The 12,396-nt window shown below is 52.3% G+C and overlaps 3 protein-coding genes across 3 annotated transcripts; all 3 read left to right on the top strand.

Moving 5' to 3' along the window:
* Window positions 1–564: 564 nt before the first annotated feature.
* COCSUDRAFT_27109 (ATP-binding cassette transporter) lies at window positions 565–4,171 on the top strand. The gene is made up of 13 exons (XM_005651071.1): window positions 565–611; window positions 701–832; window positions 990–1,192; window positions 1,279–1,372; window positions 1,486–1,659; window positions 1,809–2,028; window positions 2,128–2,213; window positions 2,429–2,728; window positions 2,912–3,031; window positions 3,161–3,238; window positions 3,331–3,393; window positions 3,517–3,666; window positions 3,799–4,171. Exons 2-13 carry the CDS (start codon window positions 769–771, stop codon window positions 3,945–3,947), a joined length of 1,701 nt encoding a protein of 566 aa, XP_005651128.1. The 5' UTR covers window positions 565–611; window positions 701–768; the 3' UTR covers window positions 3,948–4,171.
* A 569-nt stretch (window positions 4,172–4,740) lies between these two features.
* COCSUDRAFT_21767 (Rubisco activase) lies at window positions 4,741–8,286 on the top strand. The gene is made up of 9 exons (XM_005651070.1): window positions 4,741–4,791; window positions 4,892–4,920; window positions 5,012–5,075; window positions 5,176–5,271; window positions 5,485–5,722; window positions 6,009–6,160; window positions 6,427–6,606; window positions 6,858–7,088; window positions 7,442–8,286. The coding sequence occupies exons 1-9, from the start codon at window positions 4,768–4,770 to the stop codon at window positions 7,691–7,693; spliced, it is 1,266 nt and encodes a 421-aa protein (XP_005651127.1). The 5' UTR covers window positions 4,741–4,767; the 3' UTR covers window positions 7,694–8,286.
* A 412-nt stretch (window positions 8,287–8,698) lies between these two features.
* On the top strand, window positions 8,699–12,154 carry COCSUDRAFT_27103 (kinase-like protein). Its single transcript, XM_005651069.1, has 12 exons — window positions 8,699–8,895; window positions 9,103–9,198; window positions 9,330–9,373; window positions 9,514–9,616; window positions 9,728–9,805; window positions 9,918–10,038; window positions 10,145–10,342; window positions 10,498–10,639; window positions 10,723–10,773; window positions 10,859–11,039; window positions 11,160–11,315; window positions 11,479–12,154. Exons 1-12 carry the CDS (start codon window positions 8,725–8,727, stop codon window positions 11,623–11,625), a joined length of 1,488 nt encoding a protein of 495 aa, XP_005651126.1. The 5' UTR covers window positions 8,699–8,724; the 3' UTR covers window positions 11,626–12,154.
* The last annotated feature ends 242 nt before the right edge of the window (window positions 12,155–12,396 follow it).

Here is a 12,396-nt window from a genome sequence, read left to right as displayed (position 1 = left end):
TCCTCCACGAAATCGGGACAGGCCACTGCAAGCATACTCAGAAGATTGTCTGTGTGTCATTGAACGACAGAATGTCAAGTCACTGGCAAGGATCTGAGGTCATAGGCTGGGAGGTCACCAGAATGCAACATTTCCCCCCTCTTCAATAGCCTAGCGTGGCTTGTGTGGGTTTCACTAACGTTGTATTGTCTACAATACTTCTGATGACCATGAAGCTGGCGTCAGATTAATGATAGACTGAGATAGCGAATGAGAAGAGCACTGAGAGGTGTTCGTTCCGTCGTGGCCATGGTGAACTCTAGATCAACATCTTTGGAGATCGCAAAAAAGACTGATAGCAGTGAAGCAGAGCTTGAAAACCTCATTAAACTGGGAACACACCAGAAGAACCCCAGTGCTGTGTTCCGACTTGATGTAGACGGTGAGAGCTCAGATTCTTCTTTTAGTCATCATGCATGTCGATCAAAGTAGGCACCCTGCACATTGATTTACGGAAGTGGTGACACCTGCAGGCATAGAAGAGGGGCAGAACACTGCTTCAAAAGCTCCCCACACGTCCCTCCTGCAAGTTTTCCCCAAGTGGTTACGCGTTGCTCGCCTGTGGTTTGAAGGTACACACTGCTGCTGCTTGTCATCACACGTGTGTCAGTCATACTGTCTGTGCACCCCACAATCGGCCTGAGCTGAATCCGTCATGCAGGTGATGAGAGGTGGTCGTCCCGCGGGTGGGCCCTCTTGGCAGTCCTTCTGTCGCTGGCAACAACGCTCATGCTGGTGCATGTGTCATACGTGCACCGCGACCTTGAGACGGCAATGTCGGGGAAAGACAAAGGTGAGCCTGGCCATTGCAGATGTTACACAGAGACATGTGCCACTGCTGATCCCAGGAAGTGCGCATACACTGGACCCTGCATGAAGACAAGGAGTGGTAACAGTCCTCTTGTAGTCATGTCTCTGGAGTGACCATCTAAAGTGCTTCCATGCATCAGGCGGATTCTATGGGGCCATCTGGAAGTATGCGCTGGTCATCCTGGTGGCAGCGCCGCTCTTTGCTGCCACTGACTTTGTAGAGATGCGGCTGGTGCTGGAGTGGCGGAGGTGGCTGACAGGCACGCTGATGAGCGGCTACTTTGCCAACAGGACCTTCTTCAAGCTACATCACCAGCTGGGCTTGTTGGACAATCCGGACCAGGTGGGACATGGTGCACCTTTAAATTTGGCTGCAGCAATCGTGAGGGTCTGCGACAAAAGCCTGAGGGGACTGTTGCGCCTTCGCAGAGGATGTGCGATGATGTGCCGGCGTTCGCAGATGCCAGCGTCACCCTCCTCATTGGCATTGTCCGAAAGTTCTTCATGATGGTCGCGTTTTCAGGTGAGCTTGTCCAATACTGCACCAGGAGCTGCTTGTGCCAAGCCCGCCCCATACGTATGAGCTCTCAAACTTAGCAGGCTTGTATCAACTCGAGGGAATGCTCGGGGTTGCAGGTGTACTGTGGACGGTTGCGCCCAGTCTTGTCTTCTTTCTGTTTATCTATGCCGTGGTGGGCACTTGGCTCACGACATCAGTTTTTGGGAAGCGTCTCATGCAGCTCCAATACCTTGTGCTCCAAAAGGAGGGTGACCTGCGGTTTGACCTGGTAAGGACGCGAGAGAACTCAGGTGGGCATACCTTGCATTTGTTCATGTGACAAACATTGGCCCCCAATACCTTTCTTGTTGCGTAGCTTGAAAGATAGGCTAAGTGTCTTTCCTTCACGTGACTGGACGATGCAAGGAAATCAAGTATTCACCTGCGTTGTCTGGTGCAGAGTCTATTGCATTCTACAATGGCGAGAAGCATGAGGAGAGCTGCGCCACACTGCGCCTGGCAATGCTGGTTGCCGTGGCCAGGATCCGCATCATATGGAGCACTTTTCTGTCCCTGTGGACCAATTTCTATCAGCATGCCACCATCCTGCTCCCGTCCCTCCTGACCGCACCCCGCTACTTTGAGGGGAAAATTGAGTTCGGTGTCATCACACAGGTATAGTTGACCAGTTGAATCTGAAGGAAGATGGCGCCTACATCATGCAAGCAATTTTCAATGTCAGCACTGAGTTCCCACGCGGTTTTTTTGGTGCAGGTCAGCTTTGCATTTTCTAGGATAGAGTCAGCCCTGAACTACATCTTGAATCACCTACAAGAGTTGAGTGGTCTAGCCGCAGAAGCAGAGCGTCTGGACGCCCTATTGTCAGGTGGCCATCCTGTGACTCCCATCTGTGACACTCAATTCTTGCTGTGTCAAAATGTTGATATGCTTTAAATATGATCACTCAAGCAAGGAAGGTTGCATTGACAGGAAGGTGAAGTTGCACACTGATGTCTTCGACAAACCTTATACTGACTCATTACATGTTCAGCGCAGCTGTAAAACAGATCAACAGCCCAGGGCCCAGCATTGCTCGTTCCAAATCACAAAATGCGGAGCTTGTGTTGGACAGTCTGAGTGTGACAACTCCTGATGGTAGCAGACAGTTGTGCCAGGTAAGCAATAGATCAAGGAAAATGGCATGTGTGTGCTGTCTGTGGTGTCCACATGGTATCAATCCTGCCAGCTTCCAGTGCCCAGCGGTCACATGCAAGCATTGCTGCTACCAGGGCCTCAGCTTCACGCTAGCTCCAGGAGAGTCTCTGCTGATTGTGGGTCCTTCTGGCTGCGGAAAGTCCAGTCTGCTGAGAGCAATTGCAGGTTTGCTCAATTGATCATCTGCAAAACTTGAAGACCTTGCAGCAACAGATGATCTGACTGGGCAGACATTGAGCACAGGGCATGTTCTTCACCTTTTTGAGTTGCACACATCCCAGAAAAATCAGCACATGAGTGAAGATTGAGGGCACTAATTTTGCACTGAATCTCAATGTTGTTGGCCAGGGTTGTGGACGAGGGGTAGCGGGAGTGTGACGGCTCCGCCACCAACAGACATGTTCTTCCTTCCTCAGAAGCCCTACATGCCCCTGGGCCCCCTCAGATCACAGCTGCTATTCCCTTCTGGTGATTTGTCTTTCCAGAGCTCCTCTGTATTGTCCTCCTATAATACTGCACCCTTGGTCTCGATGTTCTTTTTTTCCTCATAGGGAAGCGCTTGACCGGTTCAATCTCTTGTCATAGGTTCTGAATCAGCACAGTGGATCTCGAACAGGGACGGCCCAGTGCCAGACACAGAGCTGCTCTCCCTACTGGAGAGGGTGCATCTGGCAGGTGGAGCACTTCTCCTTGCCCCTTTCTGAGTCCTCCACATGCAGAAGATGCAGTCTTGGCTTTATGGCTGACCCTTTATGGAAATTGTGCAGCTCTAGTGGACAGAGTGGGGGGCCTGGATGCAGAGGTGGAGTGGAGCCATCAGCTCAGTCTTGGTGGGTTTCCCTAATTTTTCCCTCAGTCCTGATGAAGTGTATTTGCGGTCATATGATAAATCTGTTTAATGTCAATCTTGACCTGCCAGTCTCCAAGGCTAATGTGGGACCGAGTGCTGCCAGGGGAGCAGCAGCGAGTGGCGTTCCTGCGGTTGCTGCTGCACTGCCCACAGCTGGCCTTCCTAGATGAAGCCACTGGCGCGCTGGACACCCCCACTGAGGCTGCCCTGTACACTGCTCTTCGCTCACACTGCTCTTCCTTCGTCTCTGTCGGTGGGCAACTGGAATGCGCTGCTGCATGTCACTGTCGTAATGATACATTGCTCCATCTCTTCCGCACCTATCATTGCTGTGGCATGCCGCAGAGCGCCTCTGATATTCATGCAGCTGTGCTTTGGGGCGCAGGTCATCGGTCAGAGCTCGTCCAGTATCACACACACGTGCTGGAGCATGGGGAGCAGGGGAAGTGGGCTTTCAGCACTGTACAGGAGTATCAAAGCAGGCCCCCCCCTCAAGTGAGAGCCAGAGTCAGTGCTGCTTCCAACAGACACTGAGAATAGAACGAATTGTGATCAATGGCGGCCCTCCTCTGGGAGTTAGATGCCACAAGGCAGCTTGTACAAGGTTTGGAAGTTTCTGCAGAGTGTTGAGTGATGTCTACAAGTTGACCGCAATAATTGCATAAATGATGACTAGTGACAGTATAGATCCAGGCTCTCAGAGACTGTACCGTGGCAGGGTCACCAAGTTGTAATTGATGAACCAGTGGCAGCTTGCCAAGTTGAATGCACCTCAAACTCATCTGCAATGGTTCCGGCCTCAGAGATCATCCCATGATGGTCAAGGGCACCTGACAAATTTTGGGAATGTTCTGAAACCTTCATATTCTTGAGAAGCACTCCAAGTCCTGACCAGGGAATGCTAGCGCTGCATGCAGAATTTTGTGTGCGGCCTGCTTAAGCATCAAGCTTGTTTGTCAGAAAAGCAGCGCCGCTGGCCATATGGCCACTGCCAGTGGCACGTGAATGGGTCTGATAAGATTTTTGATGAATCCGAGGCAAAGTTCGTGATACCTACAGTGTCCAATGTGATATGAGTTGCTGCTGGTGTGACTGTCTGCTCCAAACAAAGCAGGAATCGAGCTTGAAATCGAGCTTTTGTGCATGCTTGGGACGAATGCTCCAGAATCAGCCTCGATTTATAGCAGCCCCTGTGTTCTAGAAGGGTTCCAAGATGTGTGGTTGGTGTTAAACCCTATGGATCACGACAGCCACAGATAGCAATCCTCACGTTCTAGAATCAACTCGCGACATTCACAACAAACGAAGAGTTTCGATCATTTTTGTAGTCAAAGAAAGACAACCTATCTGGCAAATGGCTGCACTGACGGGCCTGCAGGTAAGGGGTGCACTGGCAAGCACGTACTAGCTGTTGCTGGCTTTCTGGCGCCGCTGTTGGATTCATGTGATACTAACGGTCGTTTGTGTCTTCGATGTAGGCTCCCTGCTCCATGGAGCTCGGCAGCAGGTGCGCAACTCACGTGTGTCTTTCGTTCGGATCTTTGCCCGTACCTGCGAAGTCGACAAGAGCTGAAGTCTTGTGTGGTGCGTTGTTGCAGCTTCACTGGTCGATCAGTAGCTTCACCCTCTGGCCGCATTGCTGGAAGGCCCCTGCGCACTCAGGTAACATTTCGCTCGCCCCCTCAGTGTCAACCACTCGAATGCCCATCGCTGGGGTGCCTGCTTATCTGTAAACGAAGCTTACCCAGGTATTACCGTGCAGGTGCAGAACGGTGCGAAGGTCTTCGCAAAGAAGACCGGCAGCAAGTCACAGGTTGGCAGGTGGAAGGGTCTGGACGAGGATGTCTCTGATGACCAGGTGATTGCTTCGCCTCCTCAAGGGTCTGACACAACTCTGAGCACTTGATATATCTCGCCATCGCCTGATGCATCAACTTGTTTCATCATGACGTTCATGTAGCATGAATGAACAGCTTCATCATTGAGCTCCTTTAGGCTACTGAACCAGCCAGGAGCATGGTTTTCCACAGGGTACGCCCCTGGCACTGACCAAAATTTCTGTGTGGTGCAGCAAGACATCACTCGCGGCCGCAACATGGTGGACTCCCTTTACCAGGGCTTTGGCGTCGGTGCTGGTGGCACTCACAACGCCATCCTCAGCTCTGAGGAGTACCTGTCCCAGGCCCAGCGCACCCTCAACAACATCGAGGACGGCTTCTACATCTCACCCCCTTTCCTTGACAAGATCTCCATCCACGTCGCCAAGAACTTCCTGGACCTGCCCAAGATCAAGGTCCCCCTCATCCTGGGTGTGCCCTCAAGACTTCCCTTCTTTCCTGCTTCATATATGGCTTGTCTCATGTACATTGAAGAGGGCGTCCTGGAGCCGTCTGTGAATTGCAACCACCTGTGTTTCGAGATTGTTAGGCGTCAGCCACACAGACCTCTCAAGGGGGTGGCTTTCTGCTGACAAGATGCATTCATGGGCACAGGATGCATGCATGAGATGCATCCATGCCCTGCACAGGATGACTATCGTGTGGTGTGCTCGAGTGATTGTGTCGTGCAGCACTGAAGATTCATGCATGGGTGCAGGTATCTGGGGTGGCAAGGGACAGGGCAAGACCTTCCAGTGCAACCTGGCCTTCAAGAAGCTGGACATCAACCCCATTGTCATGTCTGCCGGTGAGCTCGAGTCTGGCAACGCCGGTGAGCCCGCCAAGCTTGTGCGCCAGCGTTACCGTGAGGTGAGCCCTCCTTCATCCTCTCCAAAACCGCATCTAGCTGTTGATCACTTCATCATTGTGTGCCCTGGCATGCCTAAAGCACGTGCAGCAGCAAGGGTCTCTGCAAAAAACCTGAGGGAGTCTTCTCAACAAGGTTGCAGATGTCAAATAGATAACCCGGCTTTGAGGGTGCCATGCATCCCAGCCTCCTGTGCCTGGCACTGCCAGGCTGGACTATTTCAGTATGTGTGCGACATGACCTAATCGAGTGAGGCGCTGCATTGCAGGCGTCCGACGTGATCAAGAAGGGCAAGATGTCCTCCCTGTTCATCAACGATCTGGATGCCGGTGCTGGCCGCATGGGCGCAGGCACCCAGTACACCGTCAACAACCAGATGGTCAACGCCACCCTCATGAACATTGCCGACAACCCCACCAACGTGCAACTGCCCGGTGTCTACAAGCAGGTTGGCACAGAATCCACTTTCCAATTATACATCTCATCACTGTATAGTGGGGATTTGTAGCGCATGCACCTTCCTTGTGCGCCTTGACAAGCACCCTACCTGCACTTGGCCAAGCCAGGCCTGTCTGTCCGGCCTGCACACGATCCCTGCTCTTCATAGTAGGTGCCTTCAAGTTCTGCAGGTCAATCTGGCAGTTCGAGCTGCAGTGGATCACCTGTGACTGAGAGGGGTGCACTGCTGTGCTGCAACAGGAGGAGATCCCGCGCGTGCCCGTCATCTGCACGGGTAACGACTTCAGCACACTGTACGCGCCGCTGATCCGCGACGGGCGCATGGAGAAGTTCTACTGGGCGCCCAGCCGCGACGACCGCGTGGGCGTGTGCATGGGCATCTTCCAGCACGACGGCGTCAACCGCACCGACGTCGAGCACCTCGTCGACACCTTCCCCGGCCAGTCCATCGACTTCTTCGGCGCCCTCAGGGTGCAGCCCCTACTCATTCTGTGCTCCTGCTGAGCAGGCTTGCTTATCCGGGGTCAGGAGAGCTACTAAGTACTACCCCTACTCTGGATGATGCAAGGGTTGAGACCCTCAATTGTTGCGTCTAATTTTAATTGCGAGGCATGCCAGGCGCAGAGAGCATTTTGGTGACATGCGTGGCTTGTCCACTGCGGTAGAGGGGTGTAATGTGCGGTGGCTGGGTCGGGTGCACATTCTGGGGAAGAGGTCTGCTTGTGCCAGTGATCGCCAGGACAGCGCCTGTACACTGCAGGGCAGATGGGCATCAAGACACTTGCTGTATGCATGGATGCTGATGTGGTGCTCATGCTACGCAGGCGCGCGTGTACGACGACAAGGTGCGTGAGTTTGTGAGCACCATCGGCTTGGAGAACATCGGCAAGCGGCTGGTGAACAGCCGGGAGGCCAAGGTGACCTTTGAGAAGCCCGAGATGGACCTGAACACGCTGCTCAAGTACGGCAACCTCCTCGTGGACGAGCAGGAGAACGTCAAGCGCGTGCAGCTGGCCGACTCCTACCTGAGTGGAGCCGAGCTTGCCGGCAAGAGTGGCGGCTCCCTCCTGGGCTGAGCGCCCCATGCCCACCGCACTACACACCGCGAGATGTCCTGCCTTCCGGCAGTGCACAACAAGCCTGGCATTGCCGCTTGCTTTTGACAGCATGCCCGTTTAGGTCTGCAGTGTTGGTAGGCGTGCATGCAGAGGGCGCGGGTGGTGAGCAGGCGTGTGAAGAAATTGGAGCATGAGAGAAGAGTCTACCCTCGGTACCATTGCAAGGTCGCGTTCTAGGGTGCACATGAGATTCCGATTACTGCTGAACTGTGCCACTGGCAATGGGTTCTGCTGACAGATCTACTTGATCTTGTTATTGGATGTCATCACGTTAAGCAAACAGTGGTTTTAGGAGCTTCCATGAAAGACCCAAATGTCTGCTGAGGAGAACTCTTGGTTTTGGAGTCAGCGCACCGGCTCTCGGTCACTCAGTTTGTTGCCTTGTTCTGACTTGGGAGGTAATCTCCGGTGTGAAAGCTGCATGCTTGGCCTATTGCTATATCATGCATATGTGTCTAAGCAGTATCATCCTGAGTACGCATGTCACATCACCGTGACGGTGATATCTAATGGTACTTTTCACTTCCGGCTGTAATGTGAGTCTGTGCATCTGTCTTCGTCCTAATATACCGCTTTGAGTCATGATAAACATGACTTGGAAATAAAATCAGCAAGGCTTCAAATCTAAAATCATCGACGGCATGCAATAGCGGCTGCCAGATGCCATTGCAGTGCACACTTTGACCGTCAGTGACTGCGAGTCTGCAGTGCAGCTGCAGCCGGCTTCAAATGTTCAAAAGAATATGGCACCTGTTGGCAACCATGCGGAGTCTTCGGCGTGCTCTCTGTATTGTGACCTGTCAACGCATATTGCTACAGTGATGCTCCTAGCATACAGTCAGTGCATGCTTGAACTTCAAATTGAAAGGGGAATATAGTGATATTAGGTCACCATCAATAGTTCCCCTAGGGCATCCGAGAGAAGCCTGGATTCGTTCCCGACTTTCATACAAGGTCTCTTTTGGACCTGCAGCTCTAAATTAGACAGTATGCCTGATGATCATGAGAGCGACGACTCTGGGAGTCAGAACCCGGAGCGAGGAGTCCGTTTTGTCGACACAGATCTGAGCATCAATCCCTCGAAGAAGGCTCAAGAGGAAGGTTTTGCTAATACAGCGGACAAATACTACAAAGATGTGCAGTCTATCCATGGCGATATGGTGCGCGATCTTTGTCTTCGGTCTTATACTGTTGCCCAAACAGTCTTGGACAGCTTATTTGCACACGAGATTATTTCCTCAGAAATAAGGCTTCCCGCTACACGCAAAGCTATTATGAAGTCTGAAAGTGTCAGGGTATTCAGCTCTGAGAGTTTTGGAGCTGGGCGTGACAGAAGATACTAACACGTGATGCAAGTGTCTGTGCAGGCTGCCAAGCGGAGGGCAATTACAGAATTGCTCTTCTTTGCGAGCGTGGGCGATCTGAGGCGCTGCCAACGTATCGTCAGACTATGGAAATTGAAAGTGAGCGTGGATTTCTCTTGTGACTCAACTCAGATATCTGGTGCACTGTGGTGGAGCTCTATATCCACAATGATCTGGGAAGCAGCCCACATGATGGTGGAATTTTTTGTTAATGTGATATGCATTTGCAGGTCTCAGATGACGCTTGCTGCGATTACGACAAAAGGACTCCACTGTGAGCTTGCCTTCCTCTTTGCCCACAACATACTTTCCTGTGATCACTCAATTTTTGGATTGTACCAGTCCTAGGGGCAGTAGGGGTCTTCAAGTTTGCAGTTTTGAGCGCAATCCTGAGGGTCCTTAAATTCTTTGCAGGCATCTTGCCGCCAGTGAGGGCTGCTACAAAGTCACGGAATGGCTCATTGATCAAAACGCTGTGGTCAACTGCCGTGATCGCTTCAAGCGGACGCCTCTAGAGGTAATAGACGCAGACTCTCAGCTGCACTGAGTGCATTCCGGAAGGCCCTGTTCATGTCTTGAGAAATTCTGCCTTTTCAGCCAGCGCTGATGAGGTGTATCAAATTTGCAGGATGCAGCAAGGGGGGATCATGTGGAAGTGACGAAGCTGCTGCTTGACCATGGAGGCAAGGTGTTTGAGGATGGCAAGGTGAGCCCTCAAAGCCATAACCCATTGAATTATCCCTTGTGAAATCCATGTCAATGCAGCCACACTATGTGTTTCAAATTCAGCCTGGTCACATCTCCCATGTGTTGTGCAGCTCGTGGACCTCAGCGACTCGCACTTATCTGGCAAGATGCGAGACATCCCTGAGAACATCGTGGACCTGGAGGTGGACTGGGAGATAGATCCTGATGCACTGACCATTCTAGAGAAGATAGGTGTGTGCTCTGCGCAAATCCAGCTAAAGTGTCCTACGTTCAAAACTACATTCATCAGATAGACCGATGTTGATAGACAGAAACCTCATGAGCGTTGCACTGGCAGGTGAGGGCGAGTTTGGGATTGTGCACAAGGCTCTCTTTCATGGCACCTTGGTCGCGGCAAAGATCCTGAAGGGGAGCAGCGCCATCGCGCTGGGGGATTTTCGATCAGAAATCGAGGTTCTGCGGAAGGTGCATCACCCAAACGCAGTGCAGTTTCTGGGTGCTTGCACCAAGCAGGAGCCCTACATCCTTGTCACAGGTGACTTGCCCCACCGAACAGAAACATGCAGAGCTGCTTTTAATAAAAAGACATTGTGTTGATTGCAGAGTGTTGCTGGAGATTGTTCTATATTCCATGTAGTGCATGCATGGCTTGTGTACAGGGAGGGCCCATGCAAATCTGTGGCTGTGCAGAGCTCATGGTGGGAGGCTCTCTGTCGGATGCGATGCGGATGTCCCGGCACTTCACATTGAGGCGAGCCATGGAGATTGCAGTGGACACTGCGCGCGGCCTGGCCTACCTCCATGCCAAAAAGAATGGCGCCATCATCCACAGGTCTGCAATAACTCTGGGTCCAGTTGGTAGCAACCCAAACAACAAGATGCCTTTCTCTGAAGAAGCATCCTGCACCTGTGCAGGGACTTGAAGCCTGGGAACCTTATGATTGCTGGCTCTCAATATCAAAGCAGGTAAGACCCCTCTTGATCTGCTTGGTCAGTACAGCATGCCTTCAGAATTCTTGGGGCAGCTCTGACTCAAAAGTTGATGTTGCAGGGACAGCCTGGTCTTTGACACAGGGACCATCAAGCTGGCAGATTTTGGGCTCAGCAAGTCCTTGCCGGTGAACAAGCATGCTGGCTATGACTTGGATTCAAAGTTCAAGCTGACAGGGGAGACTGGCAGCTACCGCTACATGGCTCCAGAGGTCTTCCGCCATGAGCCCTACAACTTCAAGGTGTGCTGTTACTGCGTTGGCTGGTCGAATATCCAGCAAAGGCACCCTGCTGTTCTGTTGGGTTCTGGCTGTGTTAAGTTGTCACCATACAGTGTTGTGACCTTGCGTGGATGCACACAGGTGGATGTGTACTCCTTTTCCATGATTGCCTACCAGCTGTTTGAGCTGTGCCCGCCCTTTGCTGGGATGGACCCGGTGGATGCCGCGCGCAAGGCAGCCCTGGCCGAGGAGCGGCCTCCCCTCATGCGCCTGGCCACTAAGATGCCCACCATGCTGGTGATGCACCTAGCCCCTCCATAGACATGCAGGTGGCCTGTGTTATGCTGCTTTTGGGCAGCTTAAGTGCGTGGCAGCTTGTATGGCATGCAAGCCACTTCTGGGGCCAATATGGTATGTCTGCCTTGTTTGACGTTAAGGAATGTGGTTCTCCTGTGCTCAGGCATTGAAGAAGATGGTGACGAGGTGCTGGGACCCCAACCCGGAGAGGCGGCCCAACTTTGAGGACGTGGTGAAGGTGCTGGATGACCTCATAAAGATGATGCCGCGGGAAACTGCATCATCGGGGGCCTGCTGCAGCCTGCAATAGGCAGCAGCATCAGTGTGTGCCACTCAAACACATTGTCTTAGGAGTGGCTGGCGCGATCAGAATTTTGTAGTGTTTATCCCTTGTTTGGGAGGTTTTACGTGCGTGTCTGGGATTTATTGAACTCTCCAGAGTGGCTGGGATTCCTTGTGCCTCTTCATGGCTCATATTACACATGGCAAGTGACGTACTGACTGGTATGTTTTTGACCTGACAAGAGATGGCCGGCCCATGACACCTGCTGCTGGTGACATATAGGACATTACCTTGGGTGTGCTCGTGATGACGTCTTCGTTCTACACTCCCTTGAAGACTCCCTCCCTGGGAGACTTCCTTCGGAATCCCTGGGAGTCCGAAGGAAGTCCTGATATAGATATAGATTTTGCTTTCTTAAAACAGAGTGAAGTGGAAATCTGCTCTGCATTGATGGTGCCATATAGGGGATTGACGTTCTGCCTCAGACCGTTCTGGCATCGCCGAACGACCAACTGGCGCTGTTTCAGACATGCTGATGTAATGAGTGCCTTCCCTTAATTGGATGTAGAGTCGCTTTTCTATGCCGATACAATGGTGCTCTTTACGAGGCTGATGCTCACAAGCATTGACAAGATCCTGTGACCTGGAAGGAACCTGGTGGACCCTCGGTCGACATTTGCAGTGGATCAGCTCAACGTGTGGCAAGTCCACCGATATTGAATCGCGCATGCGCGGCCGCCGCATCGCAAAGCTCAATGATAATGGAGGTTGCAAGGGTCACAACAGATTTAATGCAGG

Source organism: Coccomyxa subellipsoidea (assembly GCF_000258705.1).
Source record: "Coccomyxa subellipsoidea C-169, whole genome shotgun sequence".
NCBI classification, from domain to species: domain Eukaryota; kingdom Viridiplantae; phylum Chlorophyta; class Trebouxiophyceae; family Coccomyxaceae; genus Coccomyxa; species Coccomyxa subellipsoidea.
Note: the sequence above shows the minus strand (reverse complement) of the source record. Positions and strands in the feature narration are given on the sequence as shown.

Coding starts and splice junctions, on each gene's coding strand:
- COCSUDRAFT_27109 (XM_005651071.1), top strand. CDS start 769: ATGCTGGTGCATGTGTCATACGTGCACCGCGACCTTGAGACGGCAATG. Junction 3,239..3,330: donor GGAGAGGGTGCATCTGGCAG/GTGGAGCACTTC, acceptor GAAATTGTGCAG/CTCTAGTGGACAGAGTGGGG. Junction 3,394..3,516: donor GAGCCATCAGCTCAGTCTTG/GTGGGTTTCCCT, acceptor GAGTGCTGCCAG/GGGAGCAGCAGCGAGTGGCG.
- COCSUDRAFT_21767 (XM_005651070.1), top strand. CDS start 4,768: ATGGCTGCACTGACGGGCCTGCAG. Junction 4,792..4,891: donor CTGCACTGACGGGCCTGCAG/GTAAGGGGTGCA, acceptor TCTTCGATGTAG/GCTCCCTGCTCCATGGAGCT. Junction 5,272..5,484: donor AGGATGTCTCTGATGACCAG/GTGATTGCTTCG, acceptor TGTGTGGTGCAG/CAAGACATCACTCGCGGCCG.
- COCSUDRAFT_27103 (XM_005651069.1), top strand. CDS start 8,725: ATGCCTGATGATCATGAGAGCGACGACTCTGGGAGTCAGAACCCGGAG. Junction 9,199..9,329: donor TCAGACTATGGAAATTGAAA/GTGAGCGTGGAT, acceptor ATGCATTTGCAG/GTCTCAGATGACGCTTGCTG. Junction 10,774..10,858: donor GGCTCTCAATATCAAAGCAG/GTAAGACCCCTC, acceptor TTGATGTTGCAG/GGACAGCCTGGTCTTTGACA.